Here is a 14,674-nt window from a genome sequence, read left to right on the forward strand (position 1 = left end):
TTCTGAGGCATCATGGGTGATGTAGTTTGGCATTACAATGGGCTTCAGGCCAAATTCCACCGACTATCGCTTGTCTACGAGTGACATAAATCAAATGTAAAACGTAACTTCAGGCTTTATCCACGTAGTATCACAGATATTTCTGAACAAACGATTCCAGGGGAAAATACAACACTTCCCTATTTAAGATTGTTAATTTTATACGATTATAGTAAGGGGAAAAATAACTATCCAACCCTAGTTAGTCTGATGTGTTCATTTGACTGACGTGTCACTCAAGGTTTATGGGGAAACTTGCAAACTGTATTCAGGCAAAGATGAGCAAAATGAATGAAATTGAATGAAAACGAATGAGCGAATATACGAATGAATATCAAGAGAATATAGAAAAACATTAAATGCCTTAATGGAAATGGAAAATATTAACCAAAATGTAAAAAAAAATAAACATCAACATTTATTTGAATGTCACTTTTCATACAACGAATTTCACCTCAAAGTGCGGAATAAAACATTAAATGTACAGAATGTTAATTCATTAATTAATGTGTATGTATAACAGCAACCAAATGATGAAGGTGCTGTATCTGAGTTAGACGCGGAGGCTTCTACTACTAGAATCCATAGAAACCAGTTTTACATGTTTCATGTGGGGGAGCAAACATTATTGCCCCCCAAACAGCCTGGAGTGCCACGAGGCTGTTCTTGCCCAAGACACACCAGAGAAAGTAAAGCCCAGACGACCCAGGTGATTAAAGGATCCTTGAATCGTGATAAAGGGTAATACAGATCAATTTTGTATAACGGCAAAAACTGACGCTGTTCAACCAGGCACAAGACAAAACATATTTTCCCCAAACAATCTCAAAATTAGTTTCTTAAAAGGACATTGTAAATCTTAAGTGCCTCCCAGTGCTACAAAAACCTTCAGTCAGTAAAAAAATGATTTGAATAAAAACACATGAAGTATCATACCAATGCTAACTTTCATAAATATTTATTTAGAAATATGTATCTCTTTTTTAGAGTGGAATCCAAATTTAGTAGTCACCGCCATGTGTGTCTGGCATCTTGCCGCCTCGCCCTGCTCATTTGGCACTGGTTTTCAATTGCATTAAACAATAGAATGCCATCTCATAGTCAAATTTTACACAATGTACCTTTAAATTAAGAAATGCTGAATGGGTAATATCAGGTGCATAAAGGTTGTTCATGCTCCTGGGTTATGCTGGTGCGTGGGCGCTTGAGGTGATATATATTTTTTTTTTTTATTGTGGACTTAGTTTTAGTGCTTGACAAAGTAAAAATCTTATTAGGAGGCCAAAATACAATTATCTGATTTACAATACTGGGTAAAAAGTAGTTTCTACAGAATATAAACAGTAAAAGGTCAGTCAATTCTTATTTCTGCCAATAAACTTCACAGCCACTTGTCACATTTGCATAGGTGGACCCAAATGCAGGGAAGCCGGAATGGAGGCAGGTGTATTTACCAAGGGATGGTGTTATTTAACAAAAAAACAGACACAAAAAAAAAAAAAAAAAAGGTCTTAAAAACAACCAGCAAAGCGTCCAAACCAGAAACAAAAACCAAACCTGCCATTGTAGCAGAGGACCGAAACAGGGTGAGGAGCGGACAGGGGCTTTTCTGGCCACTGAGACAGGGACCTTCTCCTCGCCGCTGGGACAAGATAACAGAACCACCGGGGTACCTTCACCTCGCCACCAAGACAAGGTAACTGAAGCGGCCTAAGGACTTTCTCCTTGCCGCCACGATGTTGAGCTTCCTGCTGGGTTCTTTGGGGTTTGGGTCATTCTGACACATATGCAGAGATGGACCCAAATGCATGGAAGCCGGAATGGACACAGCTGTGCTCAACAAAGGATGGTATTTTTCCTTAAAAACAGGAGCAACAAGCAAAAAAACAGCTAGCCAAAAGACTAAACCTGAAAAAAACTAAACTGGAAATTGTAACAAAAGACAGGATAGCAGCTGCAATGATCCGACTCCATGTGCTGTTCAAACAGTCATTATAAGGGGCCAGGGCAAATACTGTCAGGTGGGGAGATTAGGCACAGGTGTGTCTAGTTCGAAACCTGGTTGGCGCCCTCTGGGGGTAGGTTGGGTGCAAGATACTGACACCACTAAACTCTTTTATTTGTCTTCTAATTGCCTTAAGTGTTATGGATAAGTATAAACAATTGTAAAAAAAAAAAATACGACGGACACTGTCGTCATCTGTCTGCGCACTGAGAGTGTTTGTGAAATGCATCCCCTGGAACGTCCTTGGACTTTTGGCTGTCATTTTATGACTTCTTTTCAAAGACGCCTGAAAGAGAAAAAAAGACACAGTATTGAGTATGGGCGTCTTCACCGGGTTGGTGTGGCAGTTTTGTGCAAATGGACCTCGGCGATCACTGAGCATCTGTAAGTTGCGTCCTTCTTCCTGAAGCCGCAACTGAAGAAGTTGACGGAGCAGCTCCTGCCTCAGCGTCTCTTGCACCAACCCCATCCTCTTCAGCTTGTCGGCGTTGAGCCGCAGTAGTGCCCGGCCTCCGCATGCAAATGGTCACAAATCATTCTGGGCATTCAAACTGTTACACAGCAGCAACGGATTGCCTACCTGTGATGGCGTGATGCGAAAAGGCCTCCACGTAGGCCAGGTAATTATGGGGACAGTGCTTCTTCAGCCACTTGCAGACGTCCTGCTGTGTCCATTGCACCGCCGGTCGCGCCAGGCTCGGTTGCGCCGGACTGGTGTTGTAGATGCTGTAATTGTCGCTACAACGATACTGCGCAAAAACAACGACATAAGGGGGGTAACTCACGTGCACATTCACCACTTTATAACTTGGGCTTTTAAAGGGGGATCCTGCACCGTACCATGTATTCTGTCCTGTAAGGAGCACTGAATTATAATGTGCAGTATTTTACATTTTTAATATGTAATGCGCACTGGACTAGGAGGTGCATGGATTTAAAACTACAGTAAGAGCTAGAGTAGGATGAAAACAGATAAATACAGTTAAATTAAAATACTAAGTTTCATAGAACCTAAATTAACAGTATAACATCTGTTTTCACCACCAAAATAATTAATTCATTCACAGTTACTATGCTCTATTCACTTCGCATTATTCACTTTTTGGCCAGCTTGACAGCTAGTGAACCACTTTCCGTATAACCCGACTTATTTTCAATAGTTGTAGTTTATTTGGACAATGGTGTCGTGATTGCCCATTGCCCTCACCTGTGCCCACTCTTTGGCGCCAGCTGCTACCCGTTGCCCGATTGGTTCCCCTCCTATTCAAACTCAACGCTTCCATTTACTCCTTCTCAGTCCGTCAGGGAACCGCCCTACATGCAAGGCAAGCACTATTTGACTCTGGCTCCCGTCTGTCCTGTCCTTATATGTATCCTGCTCGTCTGCCCTTGGCTTCCTGATCGTCTCCGGCTCCCTGACTTTTCCCTTCCTTCGACCACGCTCCGATCTCCCGCCCCGGCTACTCGACCCGTGTTTGCCCACCGACCACTCTCTGAGCTCCCATCCTGGTTATTAGACTCATTTCTGCCCATTGACCACGTTCCGATCGCCCGTCCCGGCTACTTAACCCGTTTCTGCTGATCGACCACGCTCCGATCGACCCTCCCTGCTACTCAACTCGTTGCCGCCTTCCGACCACGCTCTGATCCCGTGAGCTCCCTGTTCCTCCTGCCCAGTGATCGCCGGATCGCTGGCGCTTGCTTTCCCATACCATAAAGTTTGTTGTGAAACGTTACGCGTTTGGGTCTACCATTTGTTCTGGTTCTGACAAATGGCCTCAACCATTACTCTTATAAGGTTGCCATAAAACTGAAAACAAATTACAAAAAAGACCAGTTAGCTTGCTCACTGTACAGATATAGACTAAGCCAACAACAATACAAAGATAAGTGCATCATTCTGTACAAAACGTTACCATAAACAAAAATTGTCATTGTAGAAATTACAATATGTTTCATACCTAAGGATGACTATTGTCCACTGTTACAACAAAAGATAATTTGTAATGAAAGTTCAAAAGTTGGCATTTGAGCTGCTTGTCTTTTGTTTCCTTTTAGCAATAATAAAATGAGCCTGTTAATCAAAGAGGGCACTCTAAAACTACTTTATTTATATAAAAGGCAGAACAGTTACCGTGAGGTAGTGAGGTATTGTTTAATTGTAACTATGCATTTCAATTTTCATCTCCATTTTCATTTATATAAGGCACACCTGTTCTTAAGGGACACTCAAATTTCTGGCCAATTGTGTTTTTTAGCTGTGTCTTATAGTCCGTAAAATATGTTAAGTTTGTTTTCCCAGGTATACTCCTGATAGTTATGCAACTAGCGTTTATTAAGCTAAGCCATGGCTGTAACCAGCTAGTCAAGCACCCCCAAAATAAACTCAAGCACCCGCAAAGGTTGTAGCATTTTTAAGACTTTCCCCTAACTTTTTCCTTTAATAAAGGACAAGATAGGCTTGAATAAGATAAAAGACGTTAGATATAAAAATGCACACCCCGAAAATGTTAACAAAGCAGCGTCGGAAATACTAAATTGCCCCGAAATGGTTCAGTCCATTTGATTCCTAGCACAGCTCCCACTCCTCTTTTGCTTGGCTAATGTCACTGTAACCGCGGTGTACTTGTCCCACCAAAGATCCACATTCACGCTGGACTGGATGATGAGGTTTTTATTACAGTTACTGCAAATGGATGAGTCACAACATTAGCTTTTCTGCTGGCTTTGATCTCTTTGATCTCATTGCAGTTCTCTCTGGTAAGACTCCCCAACAAAGCATATCAAAGAGCTTTCTTTTCAATTTACATAAAATACATTTTAGAATATCACAATACATTTGTACATCCATTTGCAGGTAAATTGTACCCGTTTTTATACTCATTATTGTTCTTTTTTCTATTTTCTCATATATATTAAAAAGGATGATGTTGGTTAAAATTCAGACTAAAGAAAAATATGTTGAATTCATTGTAAACGTTAAAAATCCACTATACGATCTCTTGTTAAAAGTATCTTGTTAAAATGGATGGAGACTCTTCGTGATTTAGGCCTATACCAGGGGTGGCCAACCCGCGGCTCTCGAGCCGCATGCGGCTCTTGAACTAGTTTCATGTGGCTCTTTAGGAGCTGTTATAAACTTGTTTAATGCGGCTCTTTCGAAGCTGTAACATGACATGCATCAAGAATGTTTAGCCGGCACTGTAATTTGCCTTCCCTACAGCTAGATGGCACTCCGACAATGAATGTCTGTTTTAGTGACGTAAAACGAGCGACGAGAAAATATTTGTTTGACAAAATGTATTGTAGTCAATTTATGTGAAATTACCTCTTGAAATGGCAGGTAAAAAGGCACAGCCAAACTAAAATAAGAAGAACACAGGACGTTTTTGCCAGAATGGGATAGTTTATATTATTTTATTGAACGTAATGGCAAGCCTATCTGCCTTATACGTAACGCGGCATTAGCACATTCAAAGCTTCAAATCTTCAGCGTCAATTCAGCTCACTCCACCCTAACATCGAACAGGAATTTCCAAAAGGGACTGAACTTAGTAAGAAAAAGTTGTTGACTACGAAAAGCAAAGCAGAAAAACAGTTTCAGCATTTCTTTCAAAAAAATTATGAAACACTCTGAGACCGTAACGCTTGCTTCGTTTCAGTTAGCTTGGAACATAGCACGGGCTAAAAAGCTATACAACGAAAGAGAATTCATTAAAAATGCGTCATTGACGCCTTTGAAATCTTGGCTCCTGTAGACAACAAACTAAAACAGAGCAAATCAGATGTTCAACTGTCTCGCCACAGTATGGAACGAAGAATATCCGATATTAATGCAGCTGTTGAATAACAGTTGCACACTGACCTGCAAACAAACTAACTGCAAGAGCTACGGATGGAGCGCCAGCCATCATCGGATCAATGAACGGGCTTGTGGGACTGTACAAAGCTGATCAAACATTTCCAGACTTTTGGGATTTCCACTGCATCATCCACAGGGAGCAACTCGTGTCTAAATCACTCAAATTTGACAACGTCATGAAACCTGTGATGGAAATCGTCAACTTCATCTGCACACATGCGCTTAACCGGAGGATATTCAGGAATATCATCGCTGAACTGGACCAAGGACTTCCAGGTGACCTGCCACTGCACTGCACTGTGAGGTGGCTGTCAAAAAGCCAGGTACTATCTCGCTTCTTTGAGCTTTTGGATCCAGTGAAACTGTTCATGGAAGAGAAGGACAAGGACTATCCCAAGCTCTCAGACCTCAAGTCGATAATGGATCTGGAACAGTGCTCACAATGTTAACTGTTGAAAATTATTGATATTATCATGTTGGTGTGGTTATTTTCATCAGATCTAGTCGAGTAGAGATTTGTGTATGCGTGCGTACATGATTAAAAGATGTTTATGTGTATAATGTGGCATTTTCAGTAACAAAGAAAAAAAATAATCAACTCGCCCCCGTTAACAACTATGATGTGGCTCTTTGTAGTAACACAGACGAAAAATTGTCTCTTAGTCGCTGAATGGTTGGCCACCCCTGGCCTATACAAATAAAAATGACTTGACTTGACTAGATGCGGCATAGCGGCAGCCTGTGCAGGCTCCGGTGTATTACTGTGAGAGTATGTAATACAGTGGTTATGTTGAACAACTACTTTACAACCCAATACTTTCTTATCATCAACAGATATTAGTTCTCATCTAATGTGCATTTAATCGAATGCAACAATGATCAGTGACGCTCCTGAACAGTGTTAAATGATCCTAAATCACTTCAAATGAAATGAAAAAAATAACCAGACACTCTGGATGCAAAAGCACCCCCAAAGCCATGTACTTAAAATTGCCCCTGAACTAAGCTCTTTTAAAAAGCATGATTGTAAAGATGACTTCAAACAATTGCACTATTACTGGTAAAACAGACAAACATTTAGACACAAGTCATTTTTCTTTGAATAACTGATAGATAAGACAACAACTGTAGTCTTTGGATGCACTGAAAATGCGGCAAAGAACACGACTGGTTGCTTTGCCTGTGACAGGCGTTGTTTTTATCAACAGAGCATCTTATTCATGATAACTTCTATTTCATGTACAAAAAAATTCACCATGACGTTCAAATATATTGCCTACAAAGTGGTGTGAGGAGCCTGAAAATGGAGGGATAAATCTTCTTTAAAATCCCTGGTAGTGAATACAAAAAGGCTTGACAAAAATAAATGTATCACAGAGAAAAATGCTGTTAGCAAACTTGATGATTTAAAGGGACAGTGTGTGTTATTTGGCTAATCGATGTATTGTGTTGTGCAACCAAAAATGAGTGCTGAAAAGCCCAAGGAAGAATACAGAACTACAGAGAATCAGAGTGAGCAAACCGTATCATTTTTCTTCTCATTTGATTGGCAAGCCTTTTGCAAGCCGTTTTTTCCCCTGGATAACTGGAGCAGCAAGATGGCAGATAATTATGTAACTCAGTCTAAGTGAGGCTCATCCAAAGTGGAGAGCATTCTGGCATACAGCGTCACGGTGTGGTATGCAGCAGTGTACTATTTAGTGTCTTCTAGTGGTACAAAAAAAACTTTCATCCAGGAAAAAAAAAAGAATACTAGGCAAAATACATGAACTATCACACCAGTGTTAATTTTAATACAAAAATTAAAAGATCCATATATTTGTATATCTTTTACACCATGGAATCCCCAATGAGATCGGTGCCATATTTGTCCGGCATCATGTACCACTTGCTCTTACCAGACAACACAGTGCCATCAAGTGGTCAAATATAACACTTTGGGGCTCTAAATACCAGTAGGCGTGCTAAATATCGCACGTTGTCTCTTTAAAAGAGATCGTTTAGTAAAGGGGACTTGAAGATCATGAAATTGACATTGTTTACATTAAATTTGCAGAATTTTCATCTGGCAATCAAATACAGTTGAGACAACGTAAGAAAACCAGGCAATGTTCAATTCTCGCATGAAAAAAGTGGTGCTCAGCGAGCCGTTCGGCGGGCTTGGCCTGCGCTACTTTGCAAACACTCTCAGCAGCCTGAGGGGGAGACAATGGCCTCCATTTTGCATCCACAAAAGAGGCCATGTGTACGCGCCCAAAGCCACTGAATGCATTTTTACCCCCCTTTCAATGACGTTTACAAAAGGATTAAGTGAAGAATTAGTTATAAGGTAATTCAAAATGTGACTTGAAATAAAAAACCCTCACATATTAAACTATAAACTTGAAATAAGAACAAATGTTGGAGATTTTTTTTAACGGTTAAGTCCTAATTTGAAATTATCGCCAATAAGAAAAGTCAATTTCCAACATCAGTATATTGACTATGGTAAAAAAAAGTGTTTGAGGTGCAGACGTACCTGTTGGGAGTCCAGGCCTGGCCGTTGTAGCAGCTTGACGGGCCGGCCCGCTTGCGTCTGGGCTTCTTTCTGGCCTCGGCCGTTGTGCCAGGTCAGGTTACCGCCTGAGCGAGCGCTCAGCTGCTCTCTAAAGTTGTTGGGCAGGGCTCGGAATTCAACGGCTGGTCGACAGAAACTGAAACTGGATGCTGCTGTGCGGAGAAAAGCCCACAAAGTATGTGGGGTCATCGGGAATTGCCTACCTGTACACTATCAAGCAAGCGAGACACAGCGACCTAGAGGCAAAGTTTGCTTCAAAGAATTAACATTTTCTTCTTGTGATTAAGGGCTGCATGGCCGCTATTATTGTGTGAGTGTGTGTGAATGTGTGTGTGAATGGGTAAGTGTGAAGCACATTGTAAAGCGCTTTGGGAGGTCATCATTGACTTGAAAAGCGTTATATAAATGCAGACCATTTACCACTTGACTTGACTTAATATTAAATAGCCCAGAAAATCATTGGCTGTTCTCTGCGGAGGTCTCGAGAAAACTACCGACTTGCAATACCACAGCAGAGCCAATAACATTACAAAGGACTCCTCTCACCCAAGCCACCACCTCTTGGACCTGCTGCCATGTGATAGGCACTACAGTTCCCTTAAAACAAAGACTATCAGGCTCAGAGACAGTGTCTTCCCCAGGACCACCACCTAAACAAGCACACAAGACTATATATAATCTTGATGCTTATGAATTATACTGCAGCTTACAAAGTAGTTTTATCTCTTCATGTGTATGATAAATATTTTTTTGCTTGTTTTTTTCCTTGGAAGATACTTTTTTTACTTTCTACAGCAATTTTACTTAATTATATTTGGTACTACCAGTGTCTGAAACTCATGACAAAAAGTTACCGGACACCAGGGCAGACAACTCTGAAAAGTTGCCTGCCCAGCCATAAAGTTGCATGCCCCATTTTTCCACTACTTGAAACACAATAAGACAACTAATCGTAAAAAAAAACATTGTTGCAAAGTATTAAGGATCAATAATCAGAATATATAGCAGAACAACACTTTAAAATTAACTTTATTATAAATCTACTTATAACATTCATTGCATGTATATGACATCTCTGTTTTCCATCTGTCATCAGTATATATCTGTATTTGCTAATCTTGGGTTGTTTGCGTTGCGTCGTCTGCTACAAGCCACGATGCTTTTAATGTACGTTTACGTCTTGTAGCGTCATCAATTTTGTTAGCTTCTTTTGAATATTTCTTCTGGGGCTGAGGTTTTGGCTTGATTCCCAACCACTTCTTCATTTTTCTTGTGTTCTCTGTGCGTCTACTTGGGAAAATGATATGCAAATGCAAGACCTAATAACGCTCAAGAAAGTCCGGAAGCACGAAGTTATTCAATGCAGGCTTCTGATTGGCTGCTGAGTATGCAAATTGCCAAATGAACCAAAATTCCGAAATTTCCAAACCGAACGAAAATTCCGAAATCGGAACAAAGCAAACGTTTCATTTGATAAAAACATTTTTTTTTTTCGTCCCTTGAAAAAGTTGTCTGCCCGTGCGGAGACGTTTTGTAAGTTGTACGTCCGACGTAAAAGATGCTTGCTCTGGGCGTCAGACTTTATTTCAGAAACTGGTACTACGTTTTCTTAGATAAGTGTTTTGAGTAATGACTTTGGTCAATAAATAAATTAAATTGCTATATCAAGCGGTGTGATATATCCAACACGTTGGCTATAGGATGTGTGTGTGTTTGGGAGGGGGCGGCTGTCCCTTTTTTTTTGTCTCAAACTTTAGGATATTTACTTGCAGAGGTTTTATGTAAAAATGATGTCGTTGTTTCAGTTTGAAACATGTCCCTGAAAACCTTTCCTGGTCTGGCAAAGCTAAAATTATCCGAAATATAGTGAAATTTTTCTGAAACCTTTTAAAATCTTGAAGTCTCCTATTTTCTCTTAAGGGTGGGGTGTAGGATTTGAAAAGTGATATGTGATTTTGGGTGCAAATACATGCATTTCTTAGACGCGCTCGAATAAAATCTTCTTCCCAATCTTTTTGGGGTTTGCGTTGGCGTATGGACCTTACAAGAAGCAGGCCTTTTCCTACTTTCACCATTTTTATGGACGTTAAAAAAATAACTGCAGGGAGAAGCATGACGTTTCCACCTTCCCAGCACTCCCCCAGCTCCCTTTCCTTAAAGCTACTGTGTTCCGCCCCGAACAGGTCTAATAAAAATAAAATGAAAGCAAATAGGCGCAATTGAAAATGAAGCATAAGGGCCCTTTGAACTCTATTGGGCATTGTTAGCAATACTTAATAAAGAATCCTTCAACTATTCAAGGACACCTTAAATGATACACCCCTCTTTTAACAATTGTCAACTTTGAGTATCTGCCATAGACCAGAGAGTGTTAACATACAAAGCTGCATTTTCTTCTCTGGATACCTAAAACATGCATGTCAACATTTTGACATTAAAGAGCAGTAGATTTTATCGCTTAATTTAAACAAATTCCGTCTCCAGAATATTAAAAAAGGCAAAAACAACATGGGTTTAAATAAAACCATAAGTGGCAAACTTTTACCAAAATAGATATCGAATTCAATTGTTACAGAAGTTTAGTCACAAAAAAAGAGTCTCACTTCAAAATAAAGTGTCACGGTCGCCATGGCTACCAGTCTGCCGCGCCCCCGAACTCAGCTGCAGCAGATCAGCTGATTGCTGGTCTGCTATTTAAGGCTGGATTTTGGGTTTGGCGGGCGCTGGCTCATTACACAATCCCAGGTCTGTTATGCCTTGTCCTGTTTTAGGTTTAAACATTTTCCGTCTGTTATGCCTTGTCCTGTTGAGTTCGTGCCGGAGGAACTCTGTATTGTTCTGTTTTGGTCCCGGAGTATTGGGCGACTTTTATTTTGTTAAATAAAACTTATGATCGTCAACGCATATGAGTTCTCCCTTCCTGCCTCCGTTCTGGTCCGGTCACCCCTTCCAGTTCCACCACGCCACGTAACATAAAGTGGCTAGAGACTAAAATATTAGTCTTAAGTCAACATTTTTTGTTGTTTAAATTTAAAAAAGCGGTAGATTTTTTTTTAATTAAAATGAAATGAAATGATCTGCATTTATATAGCGCTTTTCAAGTCAATGACTTCCCAAAGCGCTTTACAATGTGCTCCACATTTCCCAATAGCGGCCTTGCAGCCATGTAAGGCGCTAACCTGCTTATTGGGGGTATCAGGGGTTCAGTGTCTTACCCAAGGACACTTCGACATGTAACACGGACGAGTCGGGATTCGAACTGGGATCCCTTGATCCCAAGACGAGCGCTCTACCTCCTGAGCTACTGCCGCCCCTTAAAAAGCAGTAGGCGTTCTTTTAAAGAAAGATTATTAGTCTAATTAGTCTAGTTAACGCGTCCATTACTGCAGAAAACCCTAATGACAACAACTCAACCGCTTTACACATTAGACTAATGCTTTTCGCTCCTTAAAACCACCTACTGTTTTTAAAGAAATTGGACCGCTTTTAAAAATCATAGGTTGTCGACACAATTTTTAATGTTGCTACCCTCTGCCGCCATCTTTTGGCTTAAATCCATGATTCCAGCCTCAGTCAGCTAATTTCTCAAGTACTTTTAATTTTTTATTTTTGGGGATCAGGTTGGCGTTTGGACTATGTTTGAAACAGTCCTTCTCTTACTTTCTTCATTTTCAGGCTACACTAACAAAAAAATAACCTGGATGCAAGCATGAAATCACTTTCCATCCCTCCTCTTTTCCTGCTTCCTAATATGTTGCGAATCCGGTAGCACTGGTGCTAAAAGTCAGATAAAAGCAGATAGTAATAATGGGGGGAAATATAAAGGCTTTTTTTTAACTCAGTTGGGCATTGTTGGAATTGAAATTTGGTTGTTTTGAGTTTTTTTTAAATCTCACAAAATCTATGTTTTTGTTGCATTACTGTTAAAATTCTGGTACCGCATTCATTTGTTAAGCCATGAGCGTGTGCGACTGTCTTTTTCGTATGGCACTTTATGGGCTTCTGCGCTTGCCGTACCAACCACCTCGTGCTAAAAGTAAGCTGTGCCCAATATCAGTTTGGATGATTGCAGTCTTGCACAGACGCACTAACTTTTGTATTGTTTTGTTTACTGAATGCAGGCAATAAACCGAGTGACTGTGAACTCTTGTGTCGCGCATGATTGAGGGTCGTTACATTAATACATATTTAATGGAAAATATATTCTACTTTTACCTTTTAAAAAGACACTTCATACGACCTGTACCTTTAAACAACAACAAATAAAATCTTGACTTGAAACTAATATTTAGTCTATGGCTGCTTTATTCTTAAGCGAGACAATGTCTTTGTGCGTGGATTTCTGTTTTCCCCTTTCGGTTTTAAACAAGGACATGGCGTTTGTTTTCTGTTCTAGAGATGGATCATGCTTTTCGCGTAAATATAACGTGCGTTACCAAATAAGACTATACTTTCAAATGTCAAAGTATACCTGTCAACCTGTACGTTTTTGCCGTACAAAGTACATTTATTGTGCATTTTAAGACGTAGAAAATCTGTACGGAAAAACGCAAATTTGTCAATTATGGGTACCATCCGGTATACACCGACTATCAGAAACGGCAAATCAAGCAAGTCAAACGAGCTCGCCGCGGTAGACTCTATCTCGGTATCGTTTTTTTTCGTTGCAAACAAAGCGAGCGGTTTGATGCTGCTGTGTGCATGCGTCTGTCGCCTCGGAAATCATGTGGTAGTTGTGTAGTGAAAGGAAGTCCGTGTCTTTTTAGAGAACCAGCTTTTTCGGCTCAACTCATTAAAGAGAGCCGGCTGTCATACGGCTCCTATGCTTTGATGCATTATATTACGTATTATAATGTGTATAAAGAAGTTAAGAAAAAAAAGTATAAAAGGAGAAAAAAAAGACAGGTTTGTGGTTATCCCTTTAATCAGTATATTACCAACAATAATTTATTGCAGAAAATGAATTCATAATTTGAATAAGAAAATGTATTATTCTTCTTAATTATATGTGCATGTATTTTTTCCTTCTACGTCCAAGCTACTTCATTTTTGAACTTTTTTTTATAATAAACCTCATTCATGTCGAGCAACTCAGTATCTCAAGAGAAAATGTTAATTAACAATTTATATGATATAACGAAACACATGTACTATATAACATGTTAAACTACAGAAATAAACACGTTTGAAAGCGAAAAATATGGTGTGAGATTATTTTGGATTTTATAAGGGAAAATACGACAGTTTGTAAGGTTGACATGTATGAATAAGACTATTCTTTCAAATATCAAAGGGTTGGCAATTGGCATGTATGTGCGTATGCTAAAGACATGTCATGCAAACACGCTTTTCAAGGCACCATTCTCGAACAATTTGAAAGCAAAAATAAATGAAAGTGACAAATATGTGCTTAGTAACAATGAGTCAAGAAAGACAGACAGGCAGGCAGGCAGACAGACAGAAGGTAGACGAACCTACCATCAACTGCCATGGCACATCAACACCGCATGGATTTAAAGGAGGTCGCTCATGGTCACGGGCGGCGGCGGCAGAGATGTCTTCCCGCATCCTCTCTGCTCCCATCCCGAGCGATGCATTCAAGCAGACAAGCCTTCCCAAAGCAGATCGCGGTGACGCGCACAGCTGAATGTCACTTGCTCGCTTCTGGACGTGTTTACAATTACTAACAAGCACGCGCGCGCACAAAACGTGCCTCTGTTTCTCAAAGTGCAGCCTTAGGCGAGCCTGAAATGAAAGCCGCCGGTGAACATTGACAATCAAGTGCAGTGGGGCGGGGAAACAAGTGTAGACTTGCGCCAAACGAAGTACATGCTGCTGCCATGCTTTATGTTGTTTTTTTTTTTTAACAATTGTGTGGTGATTGATGAGAACGACGTTACAAAGGAACGCGTTCCTTGAAAGCAATTACTTTTCTCGGTAAGGAGTAAGTTACAGTAACGCGTGCTTGATACTATTTTATAATTCAAATGTCGTTACATTATGGTGCGTTACTCCGCTACTCTTTAAAAGCGGATCAAAAAACACCATGCTTGTTGCAATTTGAAAGTTCCACCTACGCTCCAGAAGTCACAAACTACCCCACTTCTCCCAGCAACACAACGCTGAATACAACAATTGATTTAGGCTGGGACGTTATACATACCTTTTGTTAAGGATATGTAAGAGTGTGCAGTTTCCTCATGCGTGAGAA

General features: G+C 40.3%; 1 protein-coding gene across 2 annotated transcripts; it reads right to left on the reverse strand.

The window, feature by feature from the left end:
• Positions 1-1,249: 1,249 nt before the first annotated feature.
• On the reverse strand, positions 1,250-14,448 carry samd10a (sterile alpha motif domain containing 10a). 2 transcript variants are annotated; one of them, XM_088332419.1, is made up of 5 exons: positions 13,942-14,448; positions 8,425-8,612; positions 2,625-2,793; positions 2,408-2,554; positions 1,250-2,330 (listed from the first exon to the last, which is right to left on the reverse strand). In XM_088332419.1, exons 1-5 carry the CDS (start codon positions 13,952-13,954, stop codon positions 2,308-2,310), a joined length of 540 nt encoding a protein of 179 aa, XP_088188545.1. In that variant the 5' UTR covers positions 13,955-14,448; the 3' UTR covers positions 1,250-2,307. The 2 variants fall into 2 exon arrangements, with proteins under 2 accessions (XP_088188545.1, XP_088188544.1); XM_088332418.1 differs by having other exon boundaries at positions 8,425-8,615; positions 13,942-14,441.
• Positions 14,449-14,674: the final 226 nt, after the last annotated feature.

This window comes from Urocampus carinirostris, chromosome 3 (genome assembly GCF_059441175.1).
Source record: "Urocampus carinirostris isolate Australia breed hairy pipefish chromosome 3, RoL_Ucar_1.0, whole genome shotgun sequence".
NCBI classification, from domain to species: Eukaryota; Metazoa; Chordata; class Actinopteri; order Syngnathiformes; family Syngnathidae; genus Urocampus; species Urocampus carinirostris.

Coding starts and splice junctions, on each gene's coding strand:
- samd10a (XM_088332418.1), bottom strand. Junction 2,555..2,624: donor TTCGCATCACGCCATCACAG/GTAGGCAATCCG, acceptor TTGCATGCGGAG/GCCGGGCACTACTGCGGCTC. Junction 2,331..2,407: donor GATGCTCAGTGATCGCCGAG/GTCCATTTGCAC, acceptor TTTCTCTTTCAG/GCGTCTTTGAAAAGAAGTCA.